The 13,015-nt window shown below is 32.2% G+C and overlaps 1 protein-coding gene across 1 annotated transcript; it reads left to right on the top strand.

The window, feature by feature from the left end:
- The first annotated feature begins 3,682 nt into the window (after positions 1-3,682).
- LOC123220149 (probable disease resistance RPP8-like protein 2) lies at positions 3,683-12,808 on the top strand. Its single transcript, XM_044642179.1, has 2 exons — positions 3,683-6,910; positions 12,656-12,808. Exon 1 carries the CDS (start codon positions 3,770-3,772, stop codon positions 6,899-6,901), a length of 3,132 nt encoding a protein of 1,043 aa, XP_044498114.1. The 5' UTR covers positions 3,683-3,769; the 3' UTR covers positions 6,902-6,910; positions 12,656-12,808.
- Positions 12,809-13,015: the final 207 nt, after the last annotated feature.

Below are 13,015 nucleotides of genomic sequence, written 5' to 3' on the forward strand. Positions count from 1 at the left end.
GGACCTGACCTTCCTCCAATTGTTAATTAAGTCCCCAACTATGAATTTCTCAACAAATAGCGAGATTCTCTCCTTTCCACAATCAGCTATCTCTTATGTATTTCGTTGTCTTTCCGTCTTGATACTCGACAATTCTAAATTCTTTTTATTCTGAATCTTTTCTCAGAATAATGCAATTAATGCCCAATTTCCTAAAACAAGCAATCAATCGAATAATTAATGAATTAAATACCACAAATCAAGAAAATTAGATGCCGAAAAATATGAAATTTCACACACTAACAACCTTATTATATTTGATCTAATGTACTAGACCAGAAATGCACTTTGTAGTAAATTTATTGGCCCGATTTAACTCTACACTAACCTATTGCCATTAGAATAGAATCAAACATATACTCCGTTACCTATGCAGAACCAGAGATTTAAGATTACTTTATTTTATCAAATCCCTTAAAAATATAGTTTTGTTGGATATGCAGATGTTGGTTATCCTTTTGACCCTTATAAGGCTCACTCGTAGACGGAATATATTTTTACTTATAATGACATAACAATATCATAACTCTCTACCAAACAAACTTTGGATGCAACATCTTCAAATCACTCAGAGATTATAGCTTTCTATGAAGCCAACTAAGAATGCGTATTGTTATGGTCTGTCATCCATCATATTATGAGTATATGCATTCTTCCATATTATATGAAGATAATGCATCATGTATTCCCAAATTAGAGGTGAATACATTAAAGAAGAGAAAACCAAACATATCTCTTTGAAGTTCTTTTACACTTATTGGTTCTAGCAAAACTAAAAGATTGATGTCAAACATATACGATTCAGTGAAAATCTTGCAGATTTGTTCATTAAGACATTATCACTATCAACATTTGAAAAGTTAGTTTAAAACATTGATATATGACTGCTCAACAAACTACTAAATTAATCTCACTACAAAGATGGAGAGCAAATTTTTTAAGTTTATTACATATTAGATAAAATGTGCACTATACTCTTTTTCTCTTCACTAAGTTTTATCACATTTGGTTTTCTTAGTAAGGTTTTTAATGAAATAGTTTAAACACGTCCAACTCTACTTTTCAGGAAATTAAATAACTATGTCCCTTTGATTTGGTTTTTATCCCACTAGGTTCTTTCTTGATAAGGTTAATGTAATTATTTGTAAGTGGTGAAAATTTAATGGGGAGTGTTATGTATAGTGGATTTTCCACCACATAGACAACTTAGAAATTTTGTGTGAATGCATTAAATGCAAGAAAATAAACATGGAAGGTGGACAATGAAATTTAATAATTTTAATTCACGCCTCCCAAATTCTCTGCTTTCATTTTTCTTCTACTTCATTCTTCTTGTCCTGCATAAGTTTTTCTTTAATTATAAAATCTTTTACTCATAATTTTTATCATATTTACAACACTTTTTAGATTATTTGTCAAACAATCATGTTTGGATTATAGTTAATCATAATTCATAATCATAAATTATAATCCAATAATTATAAGCTTGTCAAATACTCATTAAATATTCTAATCAATTAATCAACTAATTATTATATTCTCTTTTGTACATGTAGATAAGATATGAAGTAGAATGGCATCAATCAGCTGCTCATATAAAGTTACAATCACATCTTATTAAAGTCTCTTAACAATCATATCCTATCAAAAGTATTATCTTGTCATAAAAAGGAAAAATTAGATTCCCCAAAACAAAATTAAAGAATATGTAACAAAGCAAAAGTTATATTATTTACTTTGCTTCCAAGAAAAAGTAATCAATGCTACATTGTTTGTGCAACAGAAAAACATAGCCTTGTGACAGAAGATGAAAAAAGAAATAAGAAACTATCATATAGTATTACACCTCACTTTCTCATATAAATTATCATATAATCAACTATTTTTATGATCATAATTCATAATCATAATTTAGCCATTTTAAGCTATGTCAGACGTGTATGTCTATTTAGTATAACTTATTTAATCCAAATTATCAGATCTTGACATTTAAGATAACTTATATGAATAATCTAATTATTGATTATCATCATATTTATTAATGATTAAAGTCATAATTTAAATAATAAAACTATATACATCCAATTTTGGATATCTGATCTGATGAGATATCTAGAAATTTTAAATTAAGAATAAAGTAGTCTAATTATATGATAAAATATTATTTAGATATTTAATTAAATATTCAAAATTGGATGCATATAACATTGTTCTAATAAAAAAATAAAAAAATTAAATTTTTTTTAATTATTATATTTAATGAATTTTGTACATATCTAAATCCAAAAGCTAAATTATTAAGTATATAGATCATTTTAAGGTTAATAATTAGCTTTTTAGATTATGTCAAACAATCATTATTTGATTATAATTATTCATGCTCCAATGATCATAAGTTGTATCAAACATTATGGTGTAATCAATTATTCAATTAATTATAGTTCGTAATCATAATCTAATAATTATAAGACTAACTAATTAATTAATTGATTATGATATTCTCTTTCTAAAACAAAGATATGGTATGATGTAGGAAGAATTTATAAATTGTTCATATAAGATTGGAATCGTATATATTTGATTAAAGTCTCTCGGCAAACATGGCGTACCAAAAGTATTATCTTGTCATGGAAAAGAAAAATTAGATTTCCCGAATCAAAATTAAAGAATATATGGCAAAGCAAAAGTTATTTTCTTTAATTTGCTAACAAGAAAAAGTAATCGATGCTATATTGTTTGTGAAATAATAGAACATAACCTTGTGATGGAAGATTTTTAAATTAAAAAAAAAAAAAGACTTAAACAACAGTATGAATGAATGGAAGGGCAGAAATACTTAAACAAATAAGACTCTTTTTCTTTCCTTTAAACAAGTAATTTGATCCATGGATGCTGGAATAATTGTTTCTAGTTTTATTGAAAAATTCACAAATGAAACAAGTAATATGATTAATTAATTTTCAATCAAGTATCACATAATGATACATAATTTATGTACCCAATTATATACTTAAAATTACATAATATGGGTCTAATCCAACAGCTAGTAAGAGTAACTTTTTTTCTTGAATTATTAGATTTAATGATCTTTTTACATATCTAATCCAAAAGTGAAATTATTAGACATATTGAACACTATAAGGCAAATAATAAGCTTTTAAGTATTTTGTCAAAATATCATTACTAGATTATAGTTACTCATAATTCAATCATCATAAGTTATACCAAACATTATAACATAATCAGTTATTCATTTAATTATAATTCATAATCAAAATAAATCTAATTAATTAATTAAACAACTAATTATTATATTCTCTTTTGTACATGTAGATAAGATATGATGTAGAAAGGCATCAATCAGTTGTCCATATAAGGTCACAACCATATTTGATTAAAGTCTCTCAAGGAATACTTGCAATGAAAAATATTATCTTGTCATAGAAAAGAAAAGTTTAGATTTCCCAAAGCAAAATTAAAGAATACATAACAAAGGAAATATTATATTCTTTATTTTGCTTTCAAGAAAAAGTAATGGATGCTACATTGTTTGTGAAGCAGTAAAGAATAGCCTTGAGGTGGAAGATTAGGGGAAGAAAAAAACAAAAAAAAGCAAGAAACCAGAGTATTACACCTTTGTTTCTCATCCTAGACAATACAAGAAAGGAAGAGCAGATACACTTAAACAAATAAGTCTCTTTTTCTTTCCTTTCAACAAATATTTTAATCCATGGATGCTGGAATTATTGTTTCTAGTTTGATTGAAAAAATGAAAAATACTGAATCAACAACAGTTCAAACCCTGATTGGAAAACAGCTCCATTTGTTGAAAGAATTTCTCATAAAAAACAATCAACTCTTCTTACAGGATCATCCAACAAGTGAGCAGAAGATGACCGAGCTTCTGCAAGCAGTTTATTCCGCAGAGGATTGCATTGACACCGGGCTTACGAGGAAATCGAAGAGTTTGAGAAGAAAATTAAATGAACAGAGACTGAGATTGCTTGACTCTATAGATTATTTGATGGATGACAACAATAGAAGCAAAGAGTTGCTTGAGTGTAGCGAAGAGTTGCGGAAAGAGGGCGAAGAGTTGCTGAAAGAGAGCGAAGAGTTGCTGAAAGAGGGCGAAGAGTTGGGCGAAGAGTTGCTGAAAGAGCGCGATGAGTTGCTGAAAGAGCGCGAAGAGTTGCAGAGACGGAGAGTGGATAATTACAGAAAGAGATTCTGGAATCGCGAAGAAAGAAAATCAGTGTACATTCAATTTGGGAGACAGGAAATGCGAACAAAAGAATATTTAAAAGAAGGAGAAAGATTGCAGAAAGAGAGAGAAAGATTGCAGAAAAAGAGAGAAAGATTGCAGAAAGAGAGAGAAAAAAGATTGCAGAAAGAGAGAGAAAGATTGCAGAAAGAGAGAGAAAGATTGCAGCCTTCCATGCGCTTGAGGCCATTTTTTAGCACCAATGAGATGAAGGAACTGGAAATTGATCTCCAGGCCTTATGCTGTCAAACTGAAAATGAAGGCAGTGTTGGCTTCTCAATTCAAACCAACTTTGAAAATTACAGAGCCTGGGAAAGAATTGCTGATTTTTGTTTAAAGGAGGAAACAGATGTTGTTGGTGTTGAACAACAAATAGAGGAATTGGTAGCTCGGTTAATTCCCAAACCCGATGACGATGATCGAGGTCAGTCCACTCAAGTCATAGGAGTTGTTGGTGAGGGAGGCTCCGGCAAAACAACTTTGGCAAAAAGTGTATACAATAGACCTGATGTGAAGCAACATTTCACCCAACGTGCTTGGGTTCATGCCTCTAATGTTTCCAAAGCTAGAGATGTGTTCATGGACATACTAAATCAAATTCATCCGGATGGGTTCTTCCTGGAAGCAGTAATGTCAGATGAAGAAGTAATGGCTAAGCTTACTGAAGTCCTAAAAACGGCCAGGCATCTTATTGTCGTTGATGATATCGAGGCGTTCCAAGTTTCTCAATCTCTCCAAGCTGCTCTTTGTTCCTCATCATCTCATGATAGCAGAGTAATTATCACTACTCGCAAGAAAAGTTTTTTACTGTCGGAGGCTACTCATTCAGCTTTACGTGTACGCAGATTAAACCCCGAGAATGCCTGGAAATTGTTCTCAAAGAAGGCACTATCAGAATCAGAAGATGAGTCGAAGGTCATAGAGTTCAAGGAGCAAATCCAAAATATTCTAAGTGGTGGTTTATCTTTACAAGTGGTGGTGCTTGGAAGTTTGTTGTCTACTAATGAAGGAAACCATGATAAGTGGTCAAAAGTGATTGAGCGTGCAATTACTAATTTCAGGGGAGATGTGTTAGCTTTAAGCTATCAAGATTTACCTGCACAAGTAAAATCATGTTTTCTTTACTTGATGCTTTTTCCTATAGCATTTGAGATCCCTGTGAGGAGGTTGATTCATCTGTGGTGTGCTGAAGGATTTACGACATCATTTGACTCTCATTATCAGAATATAGACCCGGAAGATGTTGCAGAGATGTACTTTGAAGAACTAGTTATCAGAAACTTGATTCAAGTAACTAAATGGAGATATGGTGGATGTCCAAAATCATGTCGCATCCCCAGAGTTGTATATGATGCCTTCTGTCAAAAAGCATCGGATCTGGGGTTCGTTTACAATCCACAAAATTCATCTCATACATCCAACCAAATTGTTGTTCGGCGACTTTCACTTTACTTGAATGACATCAAGTCATCTTCAAATCATCCTCATCATCTTCGCCATGTACGTTCTTATGTTGCTTTTGACTCCCAAATACGAGGCCCAGGTACTGTAGGAATTGAATTCTTTCTCAACTCCTCTATTTCTAATAGGAGCTTTCGCTTGCTAAAAGTGCTTGATCTTGAGGGTGTACACAAGCCTGAGATAGGATATTATTTTGTGGAAAAACTGTTGCTGTTGAGGTATCTAGGCTTGAGATCAACTTTTATTGAGTACCTTCCACATTCTGTGTGGAAATTACCAGATTTGAAGACTTTAGATTTGAAGCGCACGCACTTAACCAACTTTCTAAGAGGAATACCTAGCTTCGCTGCACAAAGGCTGGAACATCTCTATTGTGACCGGATTTTTCGGCAATTTCCTCGCAAATTATTTCGTCTAAAGAACATGCGCACTTTATGGGGGCTAACTATAAACGAATATGATCCATTTCTAATGGAATCTCTGAAAAAGCTGACATTCCTCAGAAAGCTAAAGCTGAAGTTCAGAAGTTTGTCCGCGTCAGCACCTTATGGAGAAAAAATATATGAGTGGGCTTCTGGACTTACTACACTTCAATCGTTGAACTTGAAGCTGGCAAACTTAGATGATAAACTATCTGGATTTGAATTCAGAGACATGAAAAGCTTGTACAGGCTAAATGACCTGTATTTGAGAGGCAGATTAGTACCACGGAGTTATGCAGAATTAAAAAATTTCTTCCCTCCAAACCTCAGGAGGTTAACTTTGTTGCTGTCGGGCATAACAGACGACCCAATGGGAATACTAGGGGAGTTGCCTGAACTGAACATCCTCAGGCTTTTTGCTGATTCCTACGCGGGTAAAAAAATAGAATGTAAATCTGGAGAATTTCCCAAACTTCAGGTCTTGAAACTTTGGAAGCTACAAGCAGTGGAATGTTGGAAAATTGAGAAAGAAGCCATGCCTTGCCTCAGAGAAATCGAGCTCAGAAGCTGCACAAAATTGACATCTATTCAAGGGTTGGAAAATGTTACTACTTTGAAAGATATAACATTAACAAACATGCCATCAGAATCTCGCTCGCTGCGGCACCATACAAATACATCCATCAAGATCAACCAGTGGTCAAACTCTCCTTATTAACGATTGCCGGTGAGTGCCAACTCTTTAATTATTTTTTCAAGTTCAAAAATGCACGTCTAGTTGCCTCCTTTTTTGACACTCTCATATACAAATAAGAGAGATAGTATGGGTTTTTTTCAGTTGCACACTTCTGAGTACAATTAGTATTATAGTTTATTCAGGTAGTTGGATAGTTTAAGAAGCTTCCTAAAATTTGTTTATTTTAAAGGGTTTTAGGAATTTTTCCCAGACTTTAGGCACATCCAGACTTCCCTGCCAAAACCTGAGCCTAGGCAAACGTATGCTCTAGCCTAATTTTCGAGACTGCAGTCTAGGTCTGACATATGTTTAGGGGGTGCCAAACCTGGGTTGGGCCACCTACGGCCCGGGCTTCTTTAATACTTTCTATTTTTCTTTTGTTAGTTGATTTTATGGTTTTAAACATGTTTGGTTGTATCTTTAGATCAAAAGTGAATATACAATACTTATTTTATATATTTTTTGTATTAAACAATCATATAAATTATTGTCATATCTTTGAATTTTTTTCTTTTACAAAGAACAAAACGGCACTATTTTACAGTATACAAAATGACATCGTTTTACATAGTATATCTACAAACTAAACCCAAGCAATGAATTGTTACACTCATTTTCTTCCAAAATTGAAAATTTCAAACACTTCCACTTTTTCTTTTCGTTTTTTTCTTACCATTGATTCATCATTCCATCATTTAATTTATTGACACTAGGAAACAAAAATTTACATCAGTGACTTGATCAAAGTGAGAAACTTATTACTTTGTCAGTTTTATATCAGTAGTCTTGCAATAATATATTTTGGTCTTCATTATTCTATTGAAAGGAAAATTTTGAACTTGAATGATAGTAGTATAATAAATATTTTTCTATCTCTCTCATTTAATTGGCTATGTTATGTTTTGGATTAAGATTGTATATACGCATTTTATATCTCTTTTGTATCCAAATTTAAAAAGTATTTTTACAAATATACTTTTTATTTTTTGCCATATCATACTATTATAATTTTTGTAATGTTTTCTTTTTTTTTCCTCATTCTCATATTTACTAACTAGGCTTCTCTTAAAAGTTGTTATCATGTATTTAACTTGGTGTTAAATTTAAAGGAACTCATTAGATAAAACTATCATTTCACCTTTCCTTCTCTAGCAATGTGAAATGCCACATTGTTTTTATAGTTGGAGATGATAGGTAGTCATGATTAATGAGGGTAAGCAATTTTGAGGGTTTACAATTAGGGCTAGATTTCAGCCAAACTGAGTCCGAATAAGGTAAAACTCATCTTTGGAGGGGCTTAGTTCAAGCTTGGGCTCTGGCTTGCCAAGCCTAGAGTATAACTCATTCATGTTTGGCTCACTTCATGGATCAAAAGTTTGTGTTCGGTTTGGGTTCTTGTAGACAAGTCGAACTTGGCTTGGGCTCGTTAAACTTGCTATCTCAAATTTGGTTCCCTTATGGCTTGATGACATCTTAAAAAAAAGTTTTAAATATATTTTAGATTGGGTTTGGGCTTGAGTTTGTATATGTCAAGCTCGAGATTGGGTTCATTCGAGCAAAGCTCATATCAAGTTCGAACAAACTCACTTCAAATCTAACATTAGCTATAATATTGAAAGCTCATGGTCTTCTAAAATATATTTCCTTTAAAGATCGTAGTGAATATCAAGACTAATTAACTAATCTTTACTACCATTATTGTAGTCTATCTTATGTCAGACTCTAGATAGCATAAATTAGTTGATGATAAGAAATCTTATCAGTAGTTTGACATTAAAGAAATGGCCCTTTCGCCAAACATCTCAATTTATCATCAATCTTAGACATATTACTCTTCCACGTCTTCCAAAAGGAAAATAAATTTATTGATGTGTCGACATTAAGTAAAATATCCTTTTCAAAACTTTCCACAAAAAGATCCCAAATAGTCATGTTCCCATACATATATAGACATACCTAACAAAAGGTTTGCACCATGATCAAGCAAAAATTTAATGTATAGGTGTCTCTCTAGTGCAAGAATTTAACCTACCAAAAGCAGATAACATACATGGTAGAAATACTCAATTGTGACATGTTTATGACCCTCTAAAGTAAAAAGGTCCCTTAATTTTAAGTAGTGTGCTATTTTCCTTATACACCATTTCTAATTTCTCAAGTGTAAGTTTACTCATGTCATGACTCCAATTGTGAATGTATTACTCAAGTCACCAGTTGATGAAATGATACTAATTCTCAACGTGTCATCCTTGACACAAAAACAAAAGAATCGTATAAGCCATCCCAACAGCAAGATTATGGACACTAATCCCTCTAATTTCTAGTCAAATCAAAGAACGCTTGCTTCTCAAATGATTATAACTTATGATAAAACAAACAATGGTTAGGTGCCCTTAGATAGGGGATCCTAAATACTTTTTAGAGCATATGATGCTTTATATTTGTTGCCTCCTATTGAAGGGCTTCCCAGTAGAGATGTAACACCCATCTCTGAACACTTATCATTTTAAATATATTTAATGGAAGAGGAGTTGAGGTAAAGGATTCTAGCAGAAGTGTATAATGCACTTTACACGACCCATCCCAGAAGTGTAAAGATGTATTAAGACTTAAGGAGGAGTTCCTGGTGGTCAATAATGAAAAAGGATATAAGCAAATTCATAGCCAAGTGTCTCATATGCTAGTAGGTCAAGGTTGAATATTTGACCATCATAATTATTATAGCCTCTAAGTGTATTAGAGTGAAAATAGGAGTATATATCCATGGATTTGTTGTAAGGCTCCTGAAGGTACAATAGGGTTTTAATATGCTATAGATCACATTTCTTATTAGTGAAAGACATGACTTATACAAATAAGTTGAATCAATTATATATAATAGGGATAGTAAGGTTGCATGTGGTGTTTAAGATAGTTTTGTTAAATAGAGGCGCATGATTTATGCCAATGTTTTAGAAAAGTTTACAGAGGTCACTAGGTATGAACTTCATTTTCAAGATTACTTACAATCCCCAAACCTATAGTTAACCCGATACAACCAAGTGCTAGAAGACATTTTAAGGGCTTAATGTCCAGACCATAAGGCAAGTTAGGTTAAGCTATTATCTCTGATAAAGTTTGCTTATAATAATAGTTATCGGACAATGATTAAAATGACATCCTATAAGACATTGTATATTAGGAAGTGTCATTCTTCTATACGTTAAGATGATATGGGTAAGAGAAGCTCATTAACACGATCAATTGGGTTGGAAAAGACCTAAAGGATGATTAGGGATGCTTGGATGATTAGACAGAGCATGAGACTAGCCTAAGATCAACTGAAAAGTTATGTCGATCAAAAATATTGAGATTTGGAGTAGTATGGATGATAAAGTTTTTGTTAGAATAACCCCATACAAACATGTCATAAGGTTTAAAAAAATGGTAAATTGGCTCCAAGATATATCAACCCATATGAGATAATAGAGCAAGTTGATAATGTAGCTTACAAGTTTACATTGCTAGCGAGTATAGACCGTATCCATAATGTATTTGGTGTTTCATTACTACGGAAGTACTTTGTAGATATGTTGCATGTGTTAAGAACCAATGAGATAGAATTAGTAAGCAATTTGAGTTATGTGAAAATGTTAGTGCAAATATTGGACAAAAATGTTAAGGAACTAAAATATATGCATATCCTACTAATCAATATACGGTATTTATAATGTATTCGGTGTTTCATTACTACGAATCATAAAATTGATGAGGTTATCTGATAGGTGGAGTAGGACATGCAGAGCTAACATCCCAAGCTCTTTCACAAGAATTTTAAGGATGGAATTTCGATAAAAGAGAGGAATTGTTACACCCACATGAATGCCTCAAGGGTAAAATAGTCTTTTTTTATATATATTGACTATAAATAGATGTAATATGAGTTAGGAATTAAAACACATGTTTTCTTTGATTCATTAAGTTGATGAATAACTATTCATGAAAGTTATGCGCACATTCATCTAATACCATATTAGTCATGTGGATAACGTGTTGTGTCGTAAAATGTAAAATGATGCATGGTAGTGCTTGCTTAGGATGCATGCTCATGTAAGCTTAGGATGCATGCTCATATAGTTAATTCAGGAAAATATTTATATAATTGCATGGTATCACACATTGAGGGATCATATCCCTTTTTTTATTAAATGTATTTTTATCCAACACCAAGTGTGAGAGTGTTTTAGTGCAACAAAAAGGATTTGGCATCCGATGACCTTTTATAGTAAGTCAAAAAGAAGAAAAAGAAGAAAATTGGTAATAAATCTTATTGCTCAGTTGACCAAGTAAGTAAAGGTTTAGATCTCAGTCTCTTTGTATGTAATCATGTTATTTATGATGGTTATAATTCAAGAATGATATGATTTGAGTTCACCATGTATTAAAGGTTTTTTGTGTAAATATGTAGATGACTAAATTGTATATGGTAATTAGAATATGTTGTGAATATTTATATCAAAAACTAATAGAAATAAGTGAAATAGGTTTCACATATATGCATGCACACCCATCCCAAGGATAGACACAACTATGACATACTTTATAATTACAAAAATAATACATTGCATGGTTATGCATGAAGCCATGCATGTCTATACACCTAATAGTAGAAATTTTTGATGATTGGCGAATGCCTATGTAAGGGACACATATATCCATTTTTTAAATGTAGACTAGGTCGTGGTGAATGATTATACAAAACCGGTGTATAACTATTCACAAGATGAAATCATGATATTATCTCTAAGTTTTTAGCTCAACTGTGAGGAAAAGCTAGTGAACATTCATGCTAAGGACGTAACCATATGTACCTAATATGTACGCCTATGCACTATGGCATGACCAAAGTTACCTATGAAAGGTAAAGTCATGCATAAAAAGAAGGACACGTGATTATGCTTTCGATGGTGTATGACCATACACCGAAGTGAGAAATAAGTTTACATTAAGTATTAAAGTTAAATGTCATAGAATGTCTCAAAGGATAGTAAAGATATATAGGGTATATGGTGTTATTGAAACATGTCAAGAAAGTGAGAAAACTGATGTTAAGTTAAAAGTAACTTATAAGCCTGAGGTTAGTTCTTGGCTCAAGATACATAAATAGGTTTTCATGATCGCCTAGTTAGTTTGACCATGAGATACTCTTTACACATGCTCATTGTTAGGTATCACCCATAGTAGGTGTAGTAGTTTATAATAGAACACAATCGCCTGTAGCAAAATGTAGTGGACTATAGTAGGTCTGAGTTATTATATTGTCGTCTAATAGTATGTGTAGGGAAATAAGATTGTATGGTATATGACTCATATGGCCAATGTATAGGATCTTTGTCTTGAGTTAGTTTGATCTTCACAAATGATACAGTTTAAAGTTAAAATTAAAGTTAAGTGCTTTCACCCAAGTATTTATGAGCTTAAAGAACCATTTAAGTTAGGATCCTGAGAGAACCTATAGATGATTGTATAGGACCTTAAAGTTCCTTGAAATAGCCAAATAGGACTAAAAGAGATCCTAAATTAAGTGTGTAATGTAAGTTCCACATCATTAAGGTATGGAGTCTAAAGTTGGACTCCTGATGACTTGTTTAATATGGATTAAGTCAAGGGCAAAATGTAGATTAGGTATAAGTTAAAGTAGAGTATCCAATTTATTAAGTGATTATCACTCACTCATTTACTTTTCATCTTTTACAGGTAACAAGTGATCATGATGACTGTTATGCAAAAGGGTTAGCGCAGTGTAAGACATAAGGACATCATTGTCAATTATTTAGATATTATGTATTATTCACTTTGAGCTTATGTTTGTGGATATGTGTAGACTATTTATATATGTTACATACTAGTTGGTTTATGGAGTGTATGGTTACTTTATTCAAATATTCTTTGTATGCTTTCATATGTAATATTTTTGTATTGGTATTTATGGTATTTACAAATTATGAATACTTCAATGAGGATTTATGTTAAGTTCATGCTCAAATAGTCAAGTTTTGTAATGCTTCCCTCCAGAGGATAGTACTTCTAAAAAGGGTGTTACACCATGAATACCAT

The sequence above is a fragment of the Mangifera indica genome, chromosome 7, assembly GCF_011075055.1.
Source record: "Mangifera indica cultivar Alphonso chromosome 7, CATAS_Mindica_2.1, whole genome shotgun sequence".
NCBI classification, from domain to species: Eukaryota; Viridiplantae; Streptophyta; class Magnoliopsida; order Sapindales; family Anacardiaceae; genus Mangifera; species Mangifera indica.

What these genes read in the sequence shown, in the direction of transcription:
- LOC123220149 (XM_044642179.1), top strand. Translation starts at nt 3,770, where the DNA reads ATGGATGCTGGAATTATTGTTTCTAGTTTGATTGAAAAAATGAAAAAT.